General features: G+C 38.7%; 5 protein-coding genes and 1 non-coding gene across 6 annotated transcripts; 4 read left to right on the top strand and 2 right to left on the bottom strand.

The window, feature by feature from the left end:
* Positions 1–11603: 11603 nt before the first annotated feature.
* LOC117567808 (uncharacterized) lies at positions 11604–13938 on the bottom strand. Its single transcript, XM_034248042.2, has 3 exons — positions 13725–13938; positions 11868–13665; positions 11604–11809 (listed from the first exon to the last, which is right to left on the bottom strand). The coding sequence occupies exons 1-3, from the start codon at positions 13850–13852 to the stop codon at positions 11690–11692; spliced, it is 2046 nt and encodes a 681-aa protein (XP_034103933.1). The 5' UTR covers positions 13853–13938; the 3' UTR covers positions 11604–11689.
* Positions 13939–14032: 94 nt separating this feature from the next.
* LOC117567809 (protein disulfide-isomerase TMX3) lies at positions 14033–15826 on the top strand. Its single transcript, XM_034248044.2, has 2 exons — positions 14033–15125; positions 15184–15826. The coding sequence occupies exons 1-2, from the start codon at positions 14223–14225 to the stop codon at positions 15571–15573; spliced, it is 1293 nt and encodes a 430-aa protein (XP_034103935.1). The 5' UTR covers positions 14033–14222; the 3' UTR covers positions 15574–15826.
* Positions 15827–15872: 46 nt separating this feature from the next.
* LOC117567810 (programmed cell death protein 5) lies at positions 15873–17204 on the bottom strand. The gene is made up of 3 exons (XM_034248045.2): positions 17037–17204; positions 16617–16737; positions 15873–16559 (listed from the first exon to the last, which is right to left on the bottom strand). The coding sequence occupies exons 1-3, from the start codon at positions 17097–17099 to the stop codon at positions 16336–16338; spliced, it is 408 nt and encodes a 135-aa protein (XP_034103936.1). The 5' UTR covers positions 17100–17204; the 3' UTR covers positions 15873–16335.
* Positions 17205–17492: 288 nt separating this feature from the next.
* LOC117567811 (mediator of RNA polymerase II transcription subunit 10) lies at positions 17493–18168 on the top strand. Its single transcript, XM_034248046.2, has 2 exons — positions 17493–17724; positions 17794–18168. Exons 1-2 carry the CDS (start codon positions 17603–17605, stop codon positions 18071–18073), a joined length of 402 nt encoding a protein of 133 aa, XP_034103937.1. The 5' UTR covers positions 17493–17602; the 3' UTR covers positions 18074–18168.
* Positions 18169–18306: 138 nt separating this feature from the next.
* Positions 18307–18403, top strand: Trnai-uau (transfer RNA isoleucine (anticodon UAU)). The gene is made up of 2 exons: positions 18307–18344; positions 18368–18403. It is a non-coding gene; the product is annotated as a tRNA-Ile (tRNA).
* Positions 18404–18610: 207 nt separating this feature from the next.
* On the top strand, positions 18611–19721 carry LOC117567392 (iron-sulfur cluster co-chaperone protein HscB). Its single transcript, XM_034247343.2, has 3 exons — positions 18611–18873; positions 18938–19050; positions 19109–19721. Exons 1-3 carry the CDS (start codon positions 18679–18681, stop codon positions 19494–19496), a joined length of 696 nt encoding a protein of 231 aa, XP_034103234.1. The 5' UTR covers positions 18611–18678; the 3' UTR covers positions 19497–19721.
* Positions 19722–19760: the final 39 nt, after the last annotated feature.

Raw genomic sequence — 19760 nt, 5'->3', positions numbered from 1 at the left:
CGATCGACGCGCCTCAAAAGGGGGCGCGAGGCAGAGCATTGGGTGCTGAAGAGGAGCGTCGAAATAGAACCGACAACAACGACAACAACGACGACAACGACGACGACGACGGGCGTGTGTCGTGCTTTTATTTTTACCGCTCACTTTTGTTGTTGTTGTCGTGCACGAAAATTATTTTCGTACTTAAAAATAAATGGAAAAGCATTTTCTTCATCTGTTTTCTGTTTTTCTCTGTCTTCGCCAAACAACAACAGCCACATGAAAATCAAGCGTGAAGCGTGCTACGCACCCAGCCACGCCCCCCACTGCCCCCCTCTTCCCATATAGTATCTATAGCCCCCAGTCACAGCCCTGTCGGCGTCTGTTTGCCTCTCTGGCCCGCTTGGCCAATTCTTCCTGGGAGTTGGCTGAGTGCTCATTATGCGCCTATGGCATTATCAGAGTCGTCTTCGTCTTCGTCTTCGTAGTCGCCGTTGCAGACATATTTAGTGGTGGTTGCAGCGCTACGAACAGTCCAAAAATACTAGCGAAAAACAAAAGAGAATGGGCCGAAAGGGTGCAAAGGGAGGCGGGAAGCAACTGAAGACAACAGAACATAATTTTTGTGAGGGATTTGCGCAGCTCAGGAATGCGTGAGGTAAACATTAAGAGAGAGAAGAAAGAGTGTAAAACGAAGTTGGAAGGCAGAGCAGATGCAAAATGAATCATACAGAGAAAAATATAAAAATATAGATAAACTTTAATACTAGACTATTTAAAAGAAATGAGATAAAAATAATGATAAAGTTATAATAATAATATAATAACATAAAAACAATTTGTAATACAAAATTGATAAATGAAAATGTATTAAAATAGTGTTAGGCAAATAAATAAAATAAGCAATAAATGCTAACTACAACTACTAAATAAATATTATGTCCTGAGGGAATAGAAAACGAAGTTGGAAGGCAAAGAAGATGAGAAATAAATCATACAGAGAAAAAGATAGAAAATTATTAGAAACAAACTATTATACAGACTACTTGAATATAAGAATTGTTAAAAGAAAAATTAAAAAAATAAGAATAATAATAAAATAATTAAAATATTAAATTTAAAACCATTTGTTAAAGTAAAATCTCGGTAAAGATTCATTTGTTTTTATATTGAGAAATGTGAATGAAAGTAAACCTCACCTTATATATTCCATAGACTGCAAAATATATCATATTGTCAGCCAAAGCAACTAAGACCAGATAGTAGTAAGCGTTTTTTGTAATACGAAAGAAAGTATTTTTTAAATGATTTCTATAAATTTCACATTTTTAGGAATCTTAAATACTATAGTTATTTTTGAATGTACCAAAAGTCACCGTTCTAGCCTCAAAATTACTCCTGTTTTTCGATTTTTGTCGATTCCCCCGCAAATCGACAAAAATCGAAAAACAGGAGTAAATTTGAAGCTATAGCGAAGGTGGGCTGTATCTATACCTCTATGCCTATTAGTCTCTTGGATCCAGTGTTTCATACGGACAGATAGGCAGACAGACAAAAAGACAAACTGACTGACTGACAGACAGACAGACACCTATGAATTATGAAAACAAAATTGAATTCGAAATATCTATCTGTTTAATTGAATAGATTGGGTCAGGAAAGTAATGAAATAATGTAAAATTTCAATGGAGGCCGGAGAAGTGCTTCAACTCAGTGTAATAAAAAGGCAAAACAAGCGAGAAAAGTAAATGGTAAAGTTTAAAATTAAAAGGTTTTTGAAACAGAAACCAAAAGAAAGTAAAAGTAAAATCTAAACATTATTTGAAAAATTCTTCTGTTAAGTAACTAAAATAATAATTTGTCAGAAGAAAAAACTGTTAAATTAAATTATTAAAATTTTTTAAAAATATGAAAAATAAAGCCACTCTTTCTGTAACTTAAATAATGTGCACAAAAACTAGTTTCTGCAAATCGAAAATCTAATCGAGATATCACATAGAACCACATTTGAAGGGAAAGTTGAGTTGTGGAGAAAAGGGCCTACGTATACGTAATATAGAATGCTAAGCTATAAACGTGCTTAAAGAAGTCATGTGAAAAGTGCATGCGAAATTGCATGAATTACTGGAGAAAACTGCAGGGCGAAATCCACTCAGACGAAAGTCCTTAGACTTTGCTTTTCGGCAAAATAACACACATAAACAAGCAGTTGCAGTCGGACACGGACACGAACACAGAGGAGGAGACGGAGGCGGAGACGGCGCCAGAGCAATGGAGACGGAGACGTTGTCGGTGCTGTTGTTGCCTAAGCCAAAATCCGGAAGTTGCCACTGCAAAACTGACGCCGGAAGGAGACAGAGACGCGCCACACGGCGACGGCGACGGAGACAGAGATGGAGGCGACTGCGGAGAGGGAGGCAACAGCGGTGATGGCAGCGATGGCGACGATGGCTGGCTAAGAACAATGCTCACCTAAAGAATGAGTGCAAATCATGATGAAGATGATCATAATCACGTTGTTCTTCAAGTTGATGATGAAGCACAATAATTATAACAAGAAAGACTGCACTTTATGCAACGGCAGCAGTAACAGCAACAGCAACAACAGCAACAACGACGAGAAATTGCAATCAGCGTAAACTAAAACAAAACAAGTTTGCATTTTCCATGTTATAGGATTCAGTTTATTGCTCGACTACCAGATACCCTCGGTAAAAATCTAATAATATTATATTAACTGACCGATTCTCCACATGGAAATCGTCTCATAAAAAAACACCTAGCATTTGGCAACTTAAGTCAAATTAACATTACTATATTAATATTTGTTTTAAACTGGAGAGTAATGTACTTTATTTTAATTTTAGTTTTTTTTTTGTTTTAGTAAGCGTAAATTATTTATTGAAGAATAAATTTAAGAATCTTCAACTATATAATACTTTATTTTAATCTATTGGTATACGAAACCGAAATTTAAAAAGCTTATGTTTGTTTTAGTCTATAGAGTATTTTGCTATAATATAATTTCAGTCTTACAAAAATTATAAAATTAATCAATTAATTGAATTTCCTCTACTTTGCGCCCAAGGAAATTGTAACTTAGTATTTAATTGATTTTCTACTTCAATTTGAAAGTTTTGAAATTTTTAATTTATAAAAAAATAGTTAATCTCTTTTGTTACAATAATTTTCTAACTTTTAAAATTTTTTTATTTAATTTTAATGAATGAAAGGTATATTTTCCTTGGTCGACTTAAAAATTATAATAAGTTATTTTTTAACAATTATTATAACAACTAAATTTGTAAGCTTTAGTTTATATGTATATGTATGTTATTATGAAAGTTTTAAATATGAATAAAACTTATTTGCAAATACTTGAATTTTTGTCAAATCATATAATCAGCAGCTTGAAACTGCGGTTAAAAATTACAAAATACCCAAAACCTATTTAATTTATCAATGAATTTACTAAATAGCAGATAATGGGAATATATTAATCAATTGTCTAATTTAATAATGAATTAAAAAGTTATGAAATTTAAATGTAAACTGAAAATATTTATAAAACAGATTTGTTCATCTGTCAGATCGGAACTTTTCGCAACTCTAATAATGTGATAACCCACACAATATTTAGGTGCCACAAATAAGCGATTATAAAAGCCATCTGAATTGACAAAATTACCGAAGTAATTGAAGAGAGTGTGAGATATTTACAAATGCTCATCGAATGTTGTCAGAAGCAACCAACTGGCTAGGGAAAGGTCACGATGGGCGCCAATTAAAGTGGACCTTGTCGCAGTCAATGGCAAAATCCGGCTGCAAAATGCAGGTGACAAAATAATGTAGCACTTAATGCAATTGCTGCAGTGGGCGTTGACCAAGCGGCCAAGCACATCCTTCCGATGTGCCAAACGTCGAGGAGCAGACAAATGAGGAAAGGAGAACGACGAGGAGCATGAGCTGTGTGGCATTGGTTGAATGCTTGGCTGAGCGACGCTGCAACGGTTTATGGTTTCCTGCCACAGAGCAAAGTGAGCAATTTGCTGTTGGCCAGCTGACAGCCAGACGAAGCAGCCGGAGGAGCAGAAGGAGCAGAGGGAGGAGGAGGTGCAACGACAACCCGTTGATGGTTTCTACATCATTAGATGCAATAGGAGAAAGAGAAAGAGAGCGAGAGAGAGAAGTACACTGAAAAAATACCAATTTCTTAAATGAAAAACATTCGTAGTAGTGTTCTTATAATAAGACTTTAAGAACATATTCTCAAAACTAAGAACATTAGTCTAAGCAAGTAAGAAAGCTAGAGTCGAGTGTGCTCAACTATGACATACCTGCTACCCATTGTGAATAAAAGCAAAACAGCGCAGTAATAATTTATAATATACCAAATTTATTTATTTAAATGTTAGCTATAATTAAAATTAATACTAACGCTATTGGGAAAGCAATGGCAGCGAAGGCCTTCAGCTAATATACCAAATTAATATGACGCAAAAATACTAAAAATATACCAAGTGGTATAATTGTTATAGTACTGCATTCAAAATATACCAGGTCAGTAAGTAAGCCTTTGCCTATACAAAAAATTGTCTTATAAAACTTCTGCAATTTTCATCTGATCGCAACCAAATGTTCAGGAATCACAAAAAGTATAGTTATTATTATGTATGTGGAACAAAACTCAAGACTCCAGCTTCAATTATGCTTGCTATTGGGTATTTGTGATTCCTGAAAATTTTGTTGCGATCAGATAAAAATTGTGGCAGTTATTTAAGAAATACTTTTGTATGGGCAAAAACTCCTACATACTAAAGGTCTTAGTTGCTTTGGCTGACAAACTGGTATACTTTGCACTATAGTATATCTTGAATGTAGTACCATATCAATATACCAAATATACTATTTGACATATTATTGTGTGGTATTTGTTTTGTGGTATTTTATTTTGGTATATTTTGTGCTTTTATTCAAAATGGGTAGCGGGTATCTTGTTTTCTTACTTGTTTGATATTATAATGGGATTTTTGGTTTTAAAAATATAATATTTTTTCTCTTCATAATTAGAACTTGGGTCTTATATGGGCATTTCCTGAAAGTGGTAAACCTCGACTGAAAAAAAAAAATCTTCACATTCATCGTATTTTTTTGTATAATGTCATAAAGAAATATCCATATTTTCATAATACAATGGATCCATAGCATATATGCTATTATATATCAAATATTCTTGAAATCAATATAATAAAATACCAAATAAAGAAATAGTAAAAAAAGAAACAACAAAATATATATAATATATTATAATATTTTTTTGTTCTTATAATATTGTCGGTCTTAAATTTAAGCTCCTCTTATAAATAAGAACTTGGGTCTTATATCAAATATTCTTGAAATCAAGATAAAAAAATAACAAATAAAAAAATAGTGCAAAGAAAAACAACAAAAATATATTATAATATTTTTTGTTTTTATAATATTTTCGGTCTTAAATCAAAGCTCCTCTTATAAATAAGAACTAGGGTCATACATTAAATGTTCTTGAAATCAAAATGAGTTTTCTAAAATAAAAATTTGCATATTCTTGATTTGACTTTTTAGCCCAAAATTCTTATTACCAAATCTAGGGTTTTAGAACGTATTTTTTTGCAGTGTAAGAGCGGGGACAACTGGACAACTAGCTAGCTGCTGGCGCCAGACAATTTCCTTTTGGGGCGCTGTGGGGCGATTGGCGATTGGTGCTGTTGGCGCTGCTGTGGCGCGTCATATTGATTGAAATTTAAAATGCAAATCACTTAAAGCGTTCCATTTAATCAAATTATTACAATAACGACCAAGTCTGCAAAGGAGTGGAGGAAGTGGCAACCGGCAACTGGCAACCGGCAACTGGCTGCAAGTGGCCAACAGGTCGTGCCACAATGTGAGGCAACAATGGGGCCTAGCGTTGACGACAACAAGTCATTTTCCACATTTCTGTTTGCGGTCAGCTGCGTTCCCCCTTCGGTTGTGTCTATCAACGTTGTTGTTGTTGTTGTTGCTGCCTCATAGTGTGGCAGCCAATGTTGACTGGACACACACACACATTCGCACACATGCGCAGACTTGTAGTGCTTCCGCCTGTGGCGTCTCCTTCTTCTGCTCGTTTCTCGTTATCGTCGGTTTTGTTGGCTTAATTAAATTGTGGTTGCAACTTGCAAACGAAGCGCGTACACAAAATCACACAACAAATGCAACAATGTGTTGCCTATTGTTGCACGTTCTATACCTCTCTCTCTTTCGCTCGCTCTCTGTGTGGTTTACAACAACAAGTCATTGATAACCACAATTATGCACACACCTGTTCAAAAACCTATCTAAATTGACTTCCCTTGATGAATCGTGTGTCTTTTATTGGACGAGTTCTGTGAATATGGCCATTGGCTTCACATTGTTTGCTGCACTTGCCCCACGTTGCAAGTTGCTCTCAAAGTTTTAATGCACTTGAGCGCATTTTATGGCTGATTAGTTCCTTAGAAAAGTGCATCGAATTGCAGACTCTGTGCGAATAAGTTTCCAAGAGCAGTTAATCACATAATCTATGTTATTAATTTTATTTACTGCCAGAAATTCAAGTGTTGCACTTTACTTTTAAATAAAATGTAATTTAATTAAACTTTAATCAATTAATTTTATTTACTGCCAGAAATTCAATTCATATATAATCTATTCATTTCATTTACTGACAGAATTTCAAGTGTTTCACTAAACAGCAAGCTTTACTTTAAATAAAATACAAATTAATTAAACTGTAATCAATTCATTTTATTTACTGTCAATAATTAAAGTGTTACACAGAATAACAAGTTCTCTTTTCTAGACATTTTATGTATTTGATTGAATATAATTAAGTAATTAAATAACTGAAAAGATAATAAGATTAATTACATCAATAATGTATTTTATTTACTATCAATATTTAAAGTTCTAGACTGAAAGGCTTTCTCCTCGATTAACACAATTTTATGGTCTAAAATTTATTAACTAATAAAGTAAAGTGGTTTGTTCTGCAACTCTTCTTTTAGGATTTTATGAATTAGAACTCGTACAATAAAATAATGTTCTTACTAACTAGGAAAATAAGTTAATTACATATTGACTTCATGTTATTTTCTGTCAATAACTTGTATATCGAATATCAAGCTTTTCTTTTGAGTAAAATTAAATAATTAATTATGACAATTACATAATCATTTCATTTTCTTAGCTGTCATTGCATTGTTGTGACCTGCAGAATAGCTTTCTCTTCATTTTAGCTATAGAGTTAAGTAATTGACAAAGTAAAGAGTTTACTATATAGCTAAGTAGATTTCGATTTAAAAACTTTTTGTATTACAACTCATATAATAAAATAATACTATTACTGATAAGGAAAATAAGTTAATTACTCATTGAATTCATCTTATTTTATGTCAATAACTGAAGTGGTCCATCGAATAGTGAGCTTTCCTTTGGAATAAAATAAAATAATTAATTAAATAAAATATATATATTAATTATAATCCATTTTATTTGCTGTCAATAATTGAGGTGACACACAGAATAAGTGATTCTTCTTTTTCACAATTTTATGCTAAAGTAAGTAAAGAGATTATGTATCTAGATATCCGATTTATGTTAAAAGTTGTTGTTTTAGAACTCATAAAATATAAAAATGCAATTACTGGTAAGGAAAATACCAACTAACAGATTGAATTGCTATGTATCTCTCCTTTGCGGGTATTTTAAGCTTTCGAATTTATACAATTAAGTAATGAAGGATCTCCTTAACAATCAATTATTTTTATTATTTCATAATTTTGATAAATTTGACAATTACTTCTTGCTCCTAACGTTTGAGAGTTCAGTAAGTAAAACGATCAGAACAAGTTTCTTTATACATAATTATGTATGGATCATTACTTTTAATCTAATTGGTTTCTTTTCCTTAATTTGTTTTTTTTTTAACATTATTTTTTATATTTCTATTCCGCACTTTCTTGTTAAGAAACTTTTATTGTGTTCATCGTTGCTTTCTTTATCTCGCAGTGTAGTTTTAGTGTGCAATAAAACTGCAAGTTGCAGTTGCAGCAAGCATCTTGAATGTGCAACCAGGAAGCTGCAACTAAGTCTTTGTCTTGCTGCCTCCCCACCTCTAAACAAGGGAAGCAGGGAAGTGGGGAGCAATAGCAGTTTATTGTGCATTTGTCCTTTGGCAACAGAAGGACAAAATTCAATGCGAAATTTTATGCTGACGCTGTCAATGTGTCTAACTCTCAATGAATCCCAGCTGCAAAGCCAACTCAAATTACAGCGATTGTGGGGAGGAAGTGGGGAGATGGGGAATTCTAAAGCAACCCCTCTGCTACTCCCTCACTGCTCCCCTCAAAGCTACGCTCCTATTTCCATTTCCATTTGGCAGGCGAGTCAATTGCGCCCGGTGACCTTTCAATGCCCGTCGCGTTTTAAGCAAGTGCAGCTTCATTTGCGGTCAGAGAGGGGACGAAAGAGATAGGACAAGAGTGAGAGAAAGAGATGGCACGAAAGTGGGAGCGAAACAGATAGCAACTCTAGCTTTGGCAGCTATCACGTTGCCATTTTAAGTTGATTTGCTTTTTTGTTGAGCATAAAATTCAATCAGCTTTAGCTGCATTCAAAAGTTACGACGCATACTTCCCCCCTTTGCCGCCTCTCTGGCCCCAAGTTGGTGGCCAGACAGCCACGTTTGTCCTTACATTGTCCTCTGTGCAGCATTCTTTGCTGCTGTCGCTGTCGCTGTCTAGACCGCTGCAGGGGTCGACGTCGTCGACGTCGTTGCAAAGAGTGCAGTGTCATGACAACCGCATGCGATTTATGCTCTTGCCTCCTGGGATAAGCGAGCTATCTACCTCGCTCTATCTATCTACATCTCTCTCTCTTTACGTGCCACAAACGACGCGTTAATATTATTAAATGCAAATTAAGCTTTATCTCATTTCGTTCATTAGCGGCCAATTTGCGCGCCCTTGTTTATTATTAGACGAGAATTGCAGTTTGCTAAACCTGAAGCTGAAGCTAGGGGTTGATTAGCTGTTTAAGCCACACAGCTTGTGGCATGCATCAGGCAGTGCATCATTTTTGTGGCTGGCTGGCTGGCGCATTCCAATGCGTCTGCTGGAGGCATGTTCGGTGTTCACTTCCTGGCGACGTCGTCGGCTAATTTGCAAACCAATTAAATGTCAATTTGAGGCATTGTTCACTTCTCTCTTTCTCTCTCTCTTTCTCTGTGTGTGTCTCTCTGTGTTGGCCGACACAATGTCTGCCGTGTCAGCGCGTAAAAACTTTGCCCCAGACGCCGAGACATTGGTGCAACCTAAAGGCAGCAAGTGTGTTGTCGCCGCCTCAGCAACATTGTTGTTGTTGTTGTTGAGTTGGCAGCAAAGTTTCGCCACCGCCAAAGTTTTCACTCGCTGTCTAGACACGACTCAACTCAACTCAACGCGACAACGACAACGAAGACGACGACTCGACTCCTTTGTAGACTTCGCCGACTTCAGTTTTGTATTTGGTCGCGTAGTTTGCATAAGTTTCAGCTGCCGCTTGTCATCTTCCCTCTCTTTCTCCCTGTCTCTGTCTCTCTCTTTATCTCCCGCTGACTGCTAAGTGCATTTTAATGCCCTTACATTGGCCAAAAGGCGTGATTGAATTCTCTACACGCTCTGCATTTCGTTTGTTCGTGCCCAATATGTCGCACGTGGCGTATGCGTAATATTTGTTAATCAGCTCGTATATTGAAACCTCGCCACATTAGCCCAACTAGCCACGTTTATTGCTTCTTTTACACATTTTCCACATTTCGAGAACGGAAAGTTTACAACTTTCAAGAGCTTTCACTTAAGCACAAGCTAAAGCTTTAATATTCTCTAAGTACTATCTAAGCAAGGTGCTTTAGGTAATTTCATAGTTTTTGACGTTATATATTGAATGTATGTTTAATATCAGATCAAAGTAGACTTTCGAAATATTTGAATTTTGTTTCTAGAATAGTTTCTTTTTTTAGTGTTTTTTTTTTTAATTTTAATGAACTTTAAAATCAACTTTTGGATGCAAATAATGAAAGTAAGGAAGTAAGGAAATAAAAATCACTATACATAGAGAATATTTGATGCTGCACTTATATTTTAAATTTAGTTCATACAATACAAATTAGGAAAATAAAAGCCTTTCATCAGCTTAGATTAAAGTCGAGTCTCCCATAACTATTCAACATTAATTATAAATACATTAGTTAATGTTTGATAATGAAAAGCAATAGCTTATTGTTATAAATTTATGTTATAAAACTGTAAATTTTAAATTATGCTTTACAATTATTAGAAAAACACAAATTTTTAAGTATAGAATCAATTTAACAAGACGAAATTTGTATATGTATATAGTATATCAACATTAAATTTAGGTTCAAAAAAAGCTTTTAAGCTAAATTAGACGCTCTTAAAATTTTTTTTGTTGAAGCATTATAATTTCTAAAAAATTAAAATGCCCTTAAGTTTTAATTTGTATATACTGTGAAAATAAAAATTTAATAAACTCTTTTAATTTTTAGGGTAGGTGAAATGTCTAAGGATTGAGAAAATGTACTTGAAAAATATGGATTTTATTTTTATTTTAATTTATTCAAAGAGTAAGAAATAAAAAAGTATGAACTACATAGAACAATAAATTTGTATAAATTTTATTCTAATTTCTGCGAGATTCTAATTTCAGAGGATACTAATTTCAAATCTTTAACTGCAAATTGAAAACATTCATGTTTTAAATGGAAAGCTTCTGGGAATTAATCAAAGCTTTTGGTCATGCTTTGAATGATTGTGCATTGGTGCACCTGCTGAAAAGTTGAATGAGTCTAAAAGCTGAACAATTCCATCACTCATTATTTATGTCCATTTGGCACTCTGTTAGTTTTCTATGCAAATCCAGCGGCCGTCGACTGTCGACCAACGAAATGCCCCATAGGCACGCCCACACAACCGCAGCAGGAAAACGGATTTTATGCTACCAAAAATTTTTATGCAAATACGAATAGAGCGAAAGGAACACATCAACCAACGAGCCAACTAAAAAAAAGAATCAAAACAAAAACAACAAGAATGCTTGCAACGGAATATGGCTGCAGGATACTTTCATGCCACAGACACCCACGCAGCAGAGCAAGAGGGGGAGAGAGGGGAAGCGAGAGAGAGAGGCCGGGTCGAGCTGGGCAATGAGTTTTTGAGCTAAAAGTTGAATTGTGCATCGACAATTTCTCTGCCACTCCACTGAATGTATGTGTGTTGGTTCGTTTTCGACTGTCTGTGTGGTATGCACTTGTCTAGACGTTGGCTAGACAGTGTAAAACCGAACAACAACAGCAACAGAGACAGAGAGAGAAGAGAACAGCAACAACGAAAAAAAAATAGCCGAAAACGAAATAGTACAAGCCAACAACAATTACAGTCGAGTCGAAAAATGCCAGCGACAAAACGAAACGAATTTTTGCTGCACTGCATACGTTCCCTCCACTCCTCTCCCCCTCCTCTTCACTCCGCTGACAGAGACAAATTTTTGACAAATAAGAATCCAGCACGTTTTGTGTTTAAACAGTTCTGTGTTGTTACATTTACAAAGTATTCGCTTACAAGTATAAAAGGAAACTACTACGAAATTAATCCATCTACGCCTTGCCGAATTTCTTGGCCACATATGGAGGAGGCAGCAATGACAACAGATTTTTACGTTGTATGCTAACGGTGAGCAACTCCTTGTTGCCAAAGTGCGATGCAAAGATCAGCAGCTATCAAAGAAATGAAATAAATTAGCAAAATTAATAGCATTCAAACAGCTCAACTAACCTTGCGTGAAAACATCGAAACTAATCCGTAGTCAAGCAGATTTGTGGTGCCAACTGTAGAGTTAGATCGCTTTGCCTGCTGGCTGATCGACTGCCTTTCGCCCGCCTTGAGCACGAAGAAGTTGCTCTCGTTGTAGGCCATCACAATCTTGGGTTTCTGTGGATCCAACAGCAAGCCCTTGATGCAATGCGTCTGCGAATCGTGCACAAAACTGTTCGTTGTCTCGCAGACGAAGCGACGCGCTGACAGATCATAGTCCACAATGCGAGCATCGGCGTAAGCAACGACCAGACGTGGTTGATCCTGTTGCAGGGCGAGCGCTGAGGTGCCCGCTTTATAGCGTGGCAAATTCAGCAAATGCTTCGAATCCTTGCCGTTCATTTTCCAAACGCCAACTAAACGATCTGAGGTGGCAACCACAAAGTATGTGCCACAATGCGACATCTCCACCAGACGTATAGGCGACTTGACATGCGCACTCAGATTGACACTGTACAAGAAATCCACCTGGTTGTCCTCCAGCTTAAAGCAACGCAGCTGTCGGCTCTCGGCGTGTATGAGGAACATTTCCTTCGACGTTGGCGAGAAGAAAATGTGAGTGGCCACCTCAAGTTCGGCGGGCAGTTCCTCCGTAAAACGTTCCAGCGCCAAGGGTTCCAATTGCACGCGACTCAGGCGGAGTTCATACTGGGTGGAATAGCAAATCCATTGGCCATCTGGAGATAAGGCCGCAGCCTGTATCATCTTGTTGTTGCTCACATTCAATTCGAGCAGCTTGTCCGGAGTATCGAACATCTGCAGCGTTTGTATTTTGCCCACCGTCTTGTGGTTGGGTGCATTGGAACGCGTTTGGCCCAAACTCCACAAGTGCAGGCTGTGCGGGTAACGCAACAGCAGCAGATGAGCACTGGGTGATCCAGTGGCGATGGTACCGGGCAGAAATGGTGCATACTGATCGAAGGGTATTGTCTTGTCGGTAATGGAGGCAATGACGAGCAGGCCATCCTCACCTCCGGATATAATGTTGTCGCCCACAACGAGCAGCTGCTTGACATAGTGTTTATGCACATCGTACTTCAGGCACTTGATCCAACGTTCGCTGACCGACTCTTCACGCTTAATCAGCGTCTTGCTGAACACCAAGACATCCGGCGGCTTTCGACCGCTGCAAACCAAACGATCCTCGGTCTCGTTGATGGACAATGTGAACACATTCTCCTCCATCACCTTGTTGCTCTCCACTTGCGTAGCATTGGCGCCATTCCACACCGTCACATAGCCATCGGAGTCACCAGCAATGATCGTATTATTGCTCAGCACCAGCAGCGAATGAACAACAGTTGTTTTATTGTTCAGCGTCATTGTGTGCAACGTGGTGCCTTTGGCCACGTTCCAGATGCGCACGGCACCCAGTGAGCCGGTGACTAGACGCTTGCCCGGTTTGTCGAACTTGCAGCAGAGCACGCGTCCTTCCTGTTTGTTGAACAGCTGCTTGTAGTTGATCTCATTATTCTCAATGCTCATAATATTAATGTGTCCCTCCTCGGAGCCCACAGCCAGCTCGGTTAGTGCGCTGTTCACGTCCAGGCACCACAGTGCATTCCCAGTGGGCGACTGTTCGATGCGTGGCTGCAACAAAGTCAAATCCCATTCAATCAGCTTGCCCGCCAAGTCCACGGAGAAGAGTCGATCGCCTGCCCAGGCCAAGGCTTCGACTTCCGAGTCAGGTGTCAAGGTTATTACGCGGTCCAAATAGGGTGCAAAGCGCATGTCCCACAGCTCAATCGATCCCTCCTCACTAGCAATGAATTCACAAATACTATAAAAACTGTTGCACATTAATCAACTTTGACTTACCGGCTGATCGCCAGACATTTAATCTCTTTGCTGTAGGCCAGCGCCATAATGCCGCGCGGTTTGATTGTGTAGAAGCGCACATTGTGCACATAGTAATTGCCTTTCGCAGTACCTGATTTTGTCTTCATTTTGCTAGCTTAAATTATATTCTCAATAAAAACACATCTGCACGTGTGTTTCGAGAGCGTGTTGTGGTCACTTTGGTGTTGCCACCTTGTCGCAAACCGCGATGTAAACAATGTCATTCGCAGCGTGCCGCAAACACGATAACACTTGTTATCGATATGCCATTTTGAGCACATACAAATTGCGGTCACACTATTCTCCCAGTCAGCTAAACAACGGGAAATGGGGTTGGTTTTGTGTTTTTAGAAAAAAGCATCTATTACTAATTGAATTAATCATAATTTATGAGTGTGTCATAAGTGTAAACAGTGCTTAGAGCATGCTATAACAGCGTTAACCACAAATACACACACTCATCACACAGCAGTTGCAATGCCGAAATCAATGTGGAGCTGGAGCTTCGTCCTTTTGTTGTTTCTCCTGGTGCTCGGCACTCCAGCGATATCATCGCGTGTCCTCGAGCTAAGTGATCGCTTTATCGATGTGCGTCACGAAGGCCAATGGCTGGTCATGTTCTATGCGCCATGGTGCGGCTACTGCAAAAAAACCGAACCCATATTCGCCCTCGTTGCCCAAGCGTTGCATGCCACCAATGTGAGGGTGGGGCGCTTGGATTGCACGAAATATCCGGCCGCAGCGCGGGAGTTTAAGGTGCGCGGTTATCCCACCATTATGTTCATCAAGGGCAACATGGAATTCACTTACACCGGGGATCGCAGCAAGGACGAACTGGTGGATTATGCGTTGCGCATGTCGGGTCCACCAGTGCAGCTGGTGACACGCACCGAAAGCGTGGATATGCTGAAGGGTTCGCACACCATCTTCTTCATGTTTGTGGGCGCACAACAGGGCGTTGTCTGGGACACCTATTATGCCGCTGCCGAAGGATATCAGGAGCATGGTTTCTTCTATGCTACAAGCGAGGATATTGCAGCGCAACACTTTGATTTCGAGCAACTGCCGGCGGTGATAGTGTACAAGGAGGAGCAGCACCACTTCTATCCGCATGGTCATGTGGCGCATCAAATGGATCCGCAGGATGTCAACGAAACCATCTTTCAGTGGGTGAACGTGGAGCGTTTTACGCTCTTCCCCAAGGTGACGCGTTTCAACATCCATCAGCTGCTAAAGACGCAAAAGTATCTGGTGCTGGCCGTGGTGCAGGAGGACAAACTAAATCAGATTGCCACGCATGAGCTCGAGTTCCGTGACATGGTCGAAGGCGTCATACGCAAGCATCGTGCTCGCTATCACGATCAGTTCCAGTTTGGTTGGGTGAGTCTCGTTGCATTCTCAATTGATAGCCTTTATCTAATACCCATTTCTCTTGCAGATTGGCGAACCATCGATAGCACATTCCATTATACTGGACCAATTGCCCACACCACATCTCATTGCACTCAACTCAACCACACAGCATCATTACATACCCGACGATGAGCCGCTGCAGCTGACACCACAAGCGCTGCATCTGTTCCTCGAGTCCATCAGCAATGAGAGCGCCACAGTTTATGGCGGCGACACGTATTTTATGCGTGTGAATCGCGCTCTGTTTGAGGTGAAACGTTCGCTGCGCGAAATGTGGAAGGGAAATCCAGTGTTGACCACAGTCATCTTTGGACTGCCGCTTGGTTTCCTGTCGCTCATCATGTACTCGATCTTCTGTGGCGATTGTTTGGTTACCGAAGAGGAACAAGAGGAGGATCACGAGAAGCGAGAGTAGACGTCATACAGCATGCATTTTGTGGCGGGGAGCAAAACAATTCCATCTCATTGTGTTAAGCCAAAAAATCTAGTCTTAATTTAACCACGACAATTTTGCTTATGTAGAAGAAACTAATCAACTCTTTGATCTGAATTCCGCGATTCCTTTTTGTCGGCTGTTAGCATCGTATTTGTGTAAGATTTGAGAGCTCGAAGTGGGTGTGTTTCTAATTTAATAAACAAACATAGTTGTTTAAAACTATCTCGATCTATAAAAGCAAGTGTTTTGATTCTGTGAGTGATTTTTGAACCTTCAAGACAAGCGATAATAGAAATTATAATACGAGATGACATTGAAGAAAACAATTCATCTCATTGTTAAACTAAGCAATGTAGATTCGAGAAAAGTTTCACGAGACGCGAATTTAAATAAATTAAGGGAAGGGAAAATAATCTCATTGTTGAGTTAACGAATCTAGATTTTTTTATGATAAAAGAAACTCCTTTTCTAAAAAAAACATTGTGAGATTTGCGAAGTAATTGTAAAAGATCTCGATTTGGCATTTCCTTCCCTTAACTATTAGAAAGATTTGTTTGAATTTTCAGCTCGAAGTGTGTGTTTTTAATTTAATAAACATAGTTGTTTAAAACTATCCTGAACTAATGCACGTGTTTCCATTCTGTTTCTGTGTTTCTGAGTGTAAAATGAAAGCTTAAGCTTAGTACGCGTATTTAACTTATCAATCTCCCAGTCTGGCAGTTGGGCATGGGGAATCGATAATCAGCAACCATAATCCTCGTCATCATCGCTGTCAATGGCCGCACGACGTCTGTCGTACTTTACGGTGGATTTACTCTGTGGCATTTGGGCGTTCACGCTCTCCAGGATGCTGACGAACTGGGCATCGTCCAGTTTGCCACGAACTTGTCCCATTTGCGCCATGCGGATGACCATGCTCTCGAACATTTGTGCCTTCTCTGGTTTGCTCACTTTCAGTGTATTAACTGCAAATCGAAATTTTAAATCTGATTCCATACTTAATGCATTTGTACTAAACTTACGGCGGGCGCGTGCTTGTTGGTCGAGCACTTGCGAGAGGATTGAGTGCTTCATTTCCTCTTGGGCGCGCATCTGTTCTTGCTGAGCTTGTTGCTTTTCCGCATCGTTGCCACCGCCGCCGCCCTGTATGGAAATGGCAAATGCTTTCGTTAGTCGGGAAAACTACTTTAATCCAACAGATGGGCAAGGAATCGATGGCGATGAGTCACGCGTTGGTCATTGGCTCCCATTGGATTGCCAGCCAAGGGAGTTGCTTGACATTTGAGCCTAACTATATACTTGGTTAGCATGCAATGCTAGCACCACAAATACAAATATATCCATTTGGCATTTTGTGTCTATTTTTGGCATTTGGCAATTCACTTAATGTTCCAGTAGCTCCTCTGAATTGAATCACATTGTCTACATTGCTTGGTACTTACGAATTGCGATTGCATTTGGGCCATGCGCTGGGCGCGCAATGCATCTAAATCTCCGTCCGACATGTTTGAGTTGTGTTTTTATTTATTTTAAGCAAATATCAAAGTAAGAATAATAAAAAACCATGCACTTCTCCGGCAGTTAGTGTAAAATGCAATCGATAGTGCCGACGAATTATCGTTTATCGAGAAACTTCGAGGGCTTGTCGACTATTTAGTATATTTAATACCATAGTCGTAATCATGCAGCGTAACCACTACCTGTAATTATTAAGCGGTAGAGACACTTGCAGTAGCTCAATAAAATTAATATATTTAGAATAAAATCAATCGTATTTATGAACGTATTGAAAAAACTTATATTGTTTACGAAGTTACGAAACCAGCTAGAATCTATGGGAGGGATATTTCAGTATACATCCAACATAATATTGTAGTTTTCCTAATTCAACGTGCGGTCACACTTCAATCCGCAGAAACAATCAACAGCTGTCCGGCAGTTGGCAAAGAAGTAAAAGCGTATTATAATTTTGAGTTTTTTCGGCAGTTTAAATAAACCACTGTTGAAAATGACTTCGCCTTTGGAGAATCTTGAAACTCAGTTGGAAATGTTCATCGAGAACGTGCGCCAAATACGTATAATCGTTAGCGACTTCCAGCCCCAGGGTCAAAATGTACTCAATCAAAAGATGTAAGAAGAAGCTTTTCACTTTTTAATTTTTGTATACTAAATATTAATTTTTTTTTTGGGCAAATGCAGCAACAGTTTGGTGACTGGTCTACAGGAAATCGACAAATTACGACCACAGGTGCAGGATGTGTACGTGCCTTTTGAGGTGTTCTTTGATTACATCGATCAGGACAAGAATCCACAACTCTATACCAAGGATTGTGTGGAAAAGGCGCTGGCAAAAAATGAAGAAGTCAAAGGCAAAATCGAAAGCCTGAAAAAGTTCAAGGCCAATTTGCTGCTTGAATTGTTCAAGACTTTTCCCACTGAAATGAACAACTACAGAGCCTATAGAAAAGATTTGATCTAAGTAAATGGGAGATCATGCATAATGCTAGTTTTGTAAGCCTCATTTATACATTTTGTAAGCCAAAATAAACGCATCTGTGTACTTAGATAATGCAATAGACGCTTTTTTTTTTTTGCTAGGTTAAATGTCCTGCGGATGTAAGCCGGTGTTAGACAAGGGAGGGTTCCGGGTGTGTTTTCAGGATTGTGTTGCCGTAATTTCAAAACGTCCATTTGGCAAATTTTTTTCCGAAGGCTCCAGTGGCGCAATTGGTTAGCGCACGGTACTTATAATCAGTAACTGTGTATATGAGCAATGCCGGGGTTGTGAGTTCGAGCCTCACCTGGAGCAGCAGCGAATTATTGTTGAGTTGCTTACTTTTTTAATTTTTTTTTATTTGTATTTGAATTACCCTCTCTGCAAATGCATACAATAGCATACAAATGTGCAAGAATTTTGGTAAAAATAAAAATAAAAAGTGTATGCTCAGCAACAGTAGTGATGTATTTTAACATCGTTGCCAGACTGTTGTAATAACATAGCTGGCCAGCTGATTTTTGTTTTGTGTGCCTGCTTGTGTAATTGATAAGAGCGGTGGTTTATATTATAAGTATTTTGGTCATAAGATGCGACGTGTTGTGAGTATTTTAAAAACTAAATCTAGCGAATTAGTGTTCCGGCCATCGATTAAGTGTAGTATAGTGCCAAATACACGTCACTATGCGTCATTGTCAACTTCGGTTTGTTGGAATTGCCAGAAACCTGCAAAACAAATGATTTGTGCCGACTGCGGCAGCTTGCAGGATGTGGACAATACAATTGTGAGTAGTGCAAACAAAAACAAAAGCTTTTGAAATTGTTGAAATACATTGTATATTGTTGCAGAACTACTTTAAGCTGCTGGATTTTCCCACACAATTTACTTTGCAGTCTCAGCAGCTTACACAGCGTTTTCGCCAGTTGCAGTCGAGAGTCCATCCCGATAAATACAGTAACAAGTGAGTTTAATGGGTTTGATTCCACTTTTAATCGATAATTGACTATTATTTCTCCTAGGACATCACGGGAGCAAACAAATTCGGCAGATTGGAGTTCGCTAATTAACAAGGCTTATAAAACGCTGTCTGCGCCTGTGGAACGCGGTCAATACATGCTACAGTTGGCCGGCGAAGAGATGCCACAGGATAATAGTGCATTGAACGCCACATTTTTAATGGCTATGATGGAGCGGAACGAGGAGGTGGAGGAGGCCGATAACAGCGCTGCACTGGAAAAGTTGAGCGCCAACATTTCGCAAGAGCTTGAAGCATTTGCCGAGAAGCTAACAACACAATTTGAAGCCAATGACTTGGCGGCGGTGAAGGCAACGCTTGTGGAAATGAAATATTTGCACAGCATACAAAGCAGTATCAAAAAGAAACAGCAACATTTGATGTCTGCATAGACAAATCGATTGGTTTTAATCATCGGTCATCGATAGGTTGCAGAGAACGCGAAGTTGGCTGTACCAAACGTCAACTGGACAAAGAAACAGCTGGCAGTTGACAACAACAAGGGTGGATTCCAGTCATGATCGATTTGTTATGTATATTAATGAATGTGATTAAAAAACCACACAGGTGAATGCACCTGCTGATAAGTGAATACAACTTTGTTGTTGTTATAATAACTTGCCGTTTTTAATGTGAAAATGCCAAACGCTATGAAT

Source organism: Drosophila albomicans, chromosome 3, assembly GCF_009650485.2.
Source record: "Drosophila albomicans strain 15112-1751.03 chromosome 3, ASM965048v2, whole genome shotgun sequence".
Classification (NCBI taxonomy): domain Eukaryota; kingdom Metazoa; phylum Arthropoda; class Insecta; order Diptera; family Drosophilidae; genus Drosophila; species Drosophila albomicans.
Note: the sequence above shows the minus strand (reverse complement) of the source record. Positions and strands in the feature narration are given on the sequence as shown.

Excerpts from the sequence above, each read along its gene's own strand:
- LOC117567808 (XM_034248042.2), bottom strand. The coding sequence starts at position 13,852 with ATGAAGACAAAATCAGGTACTGCGAAAGGCAATTACTATGTGCACAAT. Across the intron at positions 13,666-13,724 it reads AAATGTCTGGCGATCAGCCG|TGAGGAGGGATCGATTGAGC; the intron begins GTAAGTCAAAGT and ends ATTCATTGCTAG. Across the intron at positions 11,810-11,867 it reads TTTCGATGTTTTCACGCAAG|CTGCTGATCTTTGCATCGCA; the intron begins GTTAGTTGAGCT and ends TTTCTTTGATAG.
- LOC117567809 (XM_034248044.2), top strand. The coding sequence starts at position 14,223 with ATGCCGAAATCAATGTGGAGCTGGAGCTTCGTCCTTTTGTTGTTTCTC. Across the intron at positions 15,126-15,183 it reads ATCAGTTCCAGTTTGGTTGG|ATTGGCGAACCATCGATAGC; the intron begins GTGAGTCTCGTT and ends TTTCTCTTGCAG.
- LOC117567810 (XM_034248045.2), bottom strand. The coding sequence starts at position 17,099 with ATGTCGGACGGAGATTTAGATGCATTGCGCGCCCAGCGCATGGCCCAA. Across the intron at positions 16,738-17,036 it reads CCCAAATGCAATCGCAATTC|GGCGGCGGCGGTGGCAACGA; the intron begins GTAAGTACCAAG and ends ATTTCCATACAG. Across the intron at positions 16,560-16,616 it reads CCAACAAGCACGCGCCCGCC|TTAATACACTGAAAGTGAGC; the intron begins GTAAGTTTAGTA and ends TTCGATTTGCAG.
- LOC117567811 (XM_034248046.2), top strand. The coding sequence starts at position 17,603 with ATGACTTCGCCTTTGGAGAATCTTGAAACTCAGTTGGAAATGTTCATC. Across the intron at positions 17,725-17,793 it reads AATGTACTCAATCAAAAGAT|CAACAGTTTGGTGACTGGTC; the intron begins GTAAGAAGAAGC and ends GGGCAAATGCAG.
- LOC117567392 (XM_034247343.2), top strand. The coding sequence starts at position 18,679 with ATGCGACGTGTTGTGAGTATTTTAAAAACTAAATCTAGCGAATTAGTG. Across the intron at positions 18,874-18,937 it reads AGGATGTGGACAATACAATT|AACTACTTTAAGCTGCTGGA; the intron begins GTGAGTAGTGCA and ends ATATTGTTGCAG. Across the intron at positions 19,051-19,108 it reads CCCGATAAATACAGTAACAA|GACATCACGGGAGCAAACAA; the intron begins GTGAGTTTAATG and ends TATTTCTCCTAG.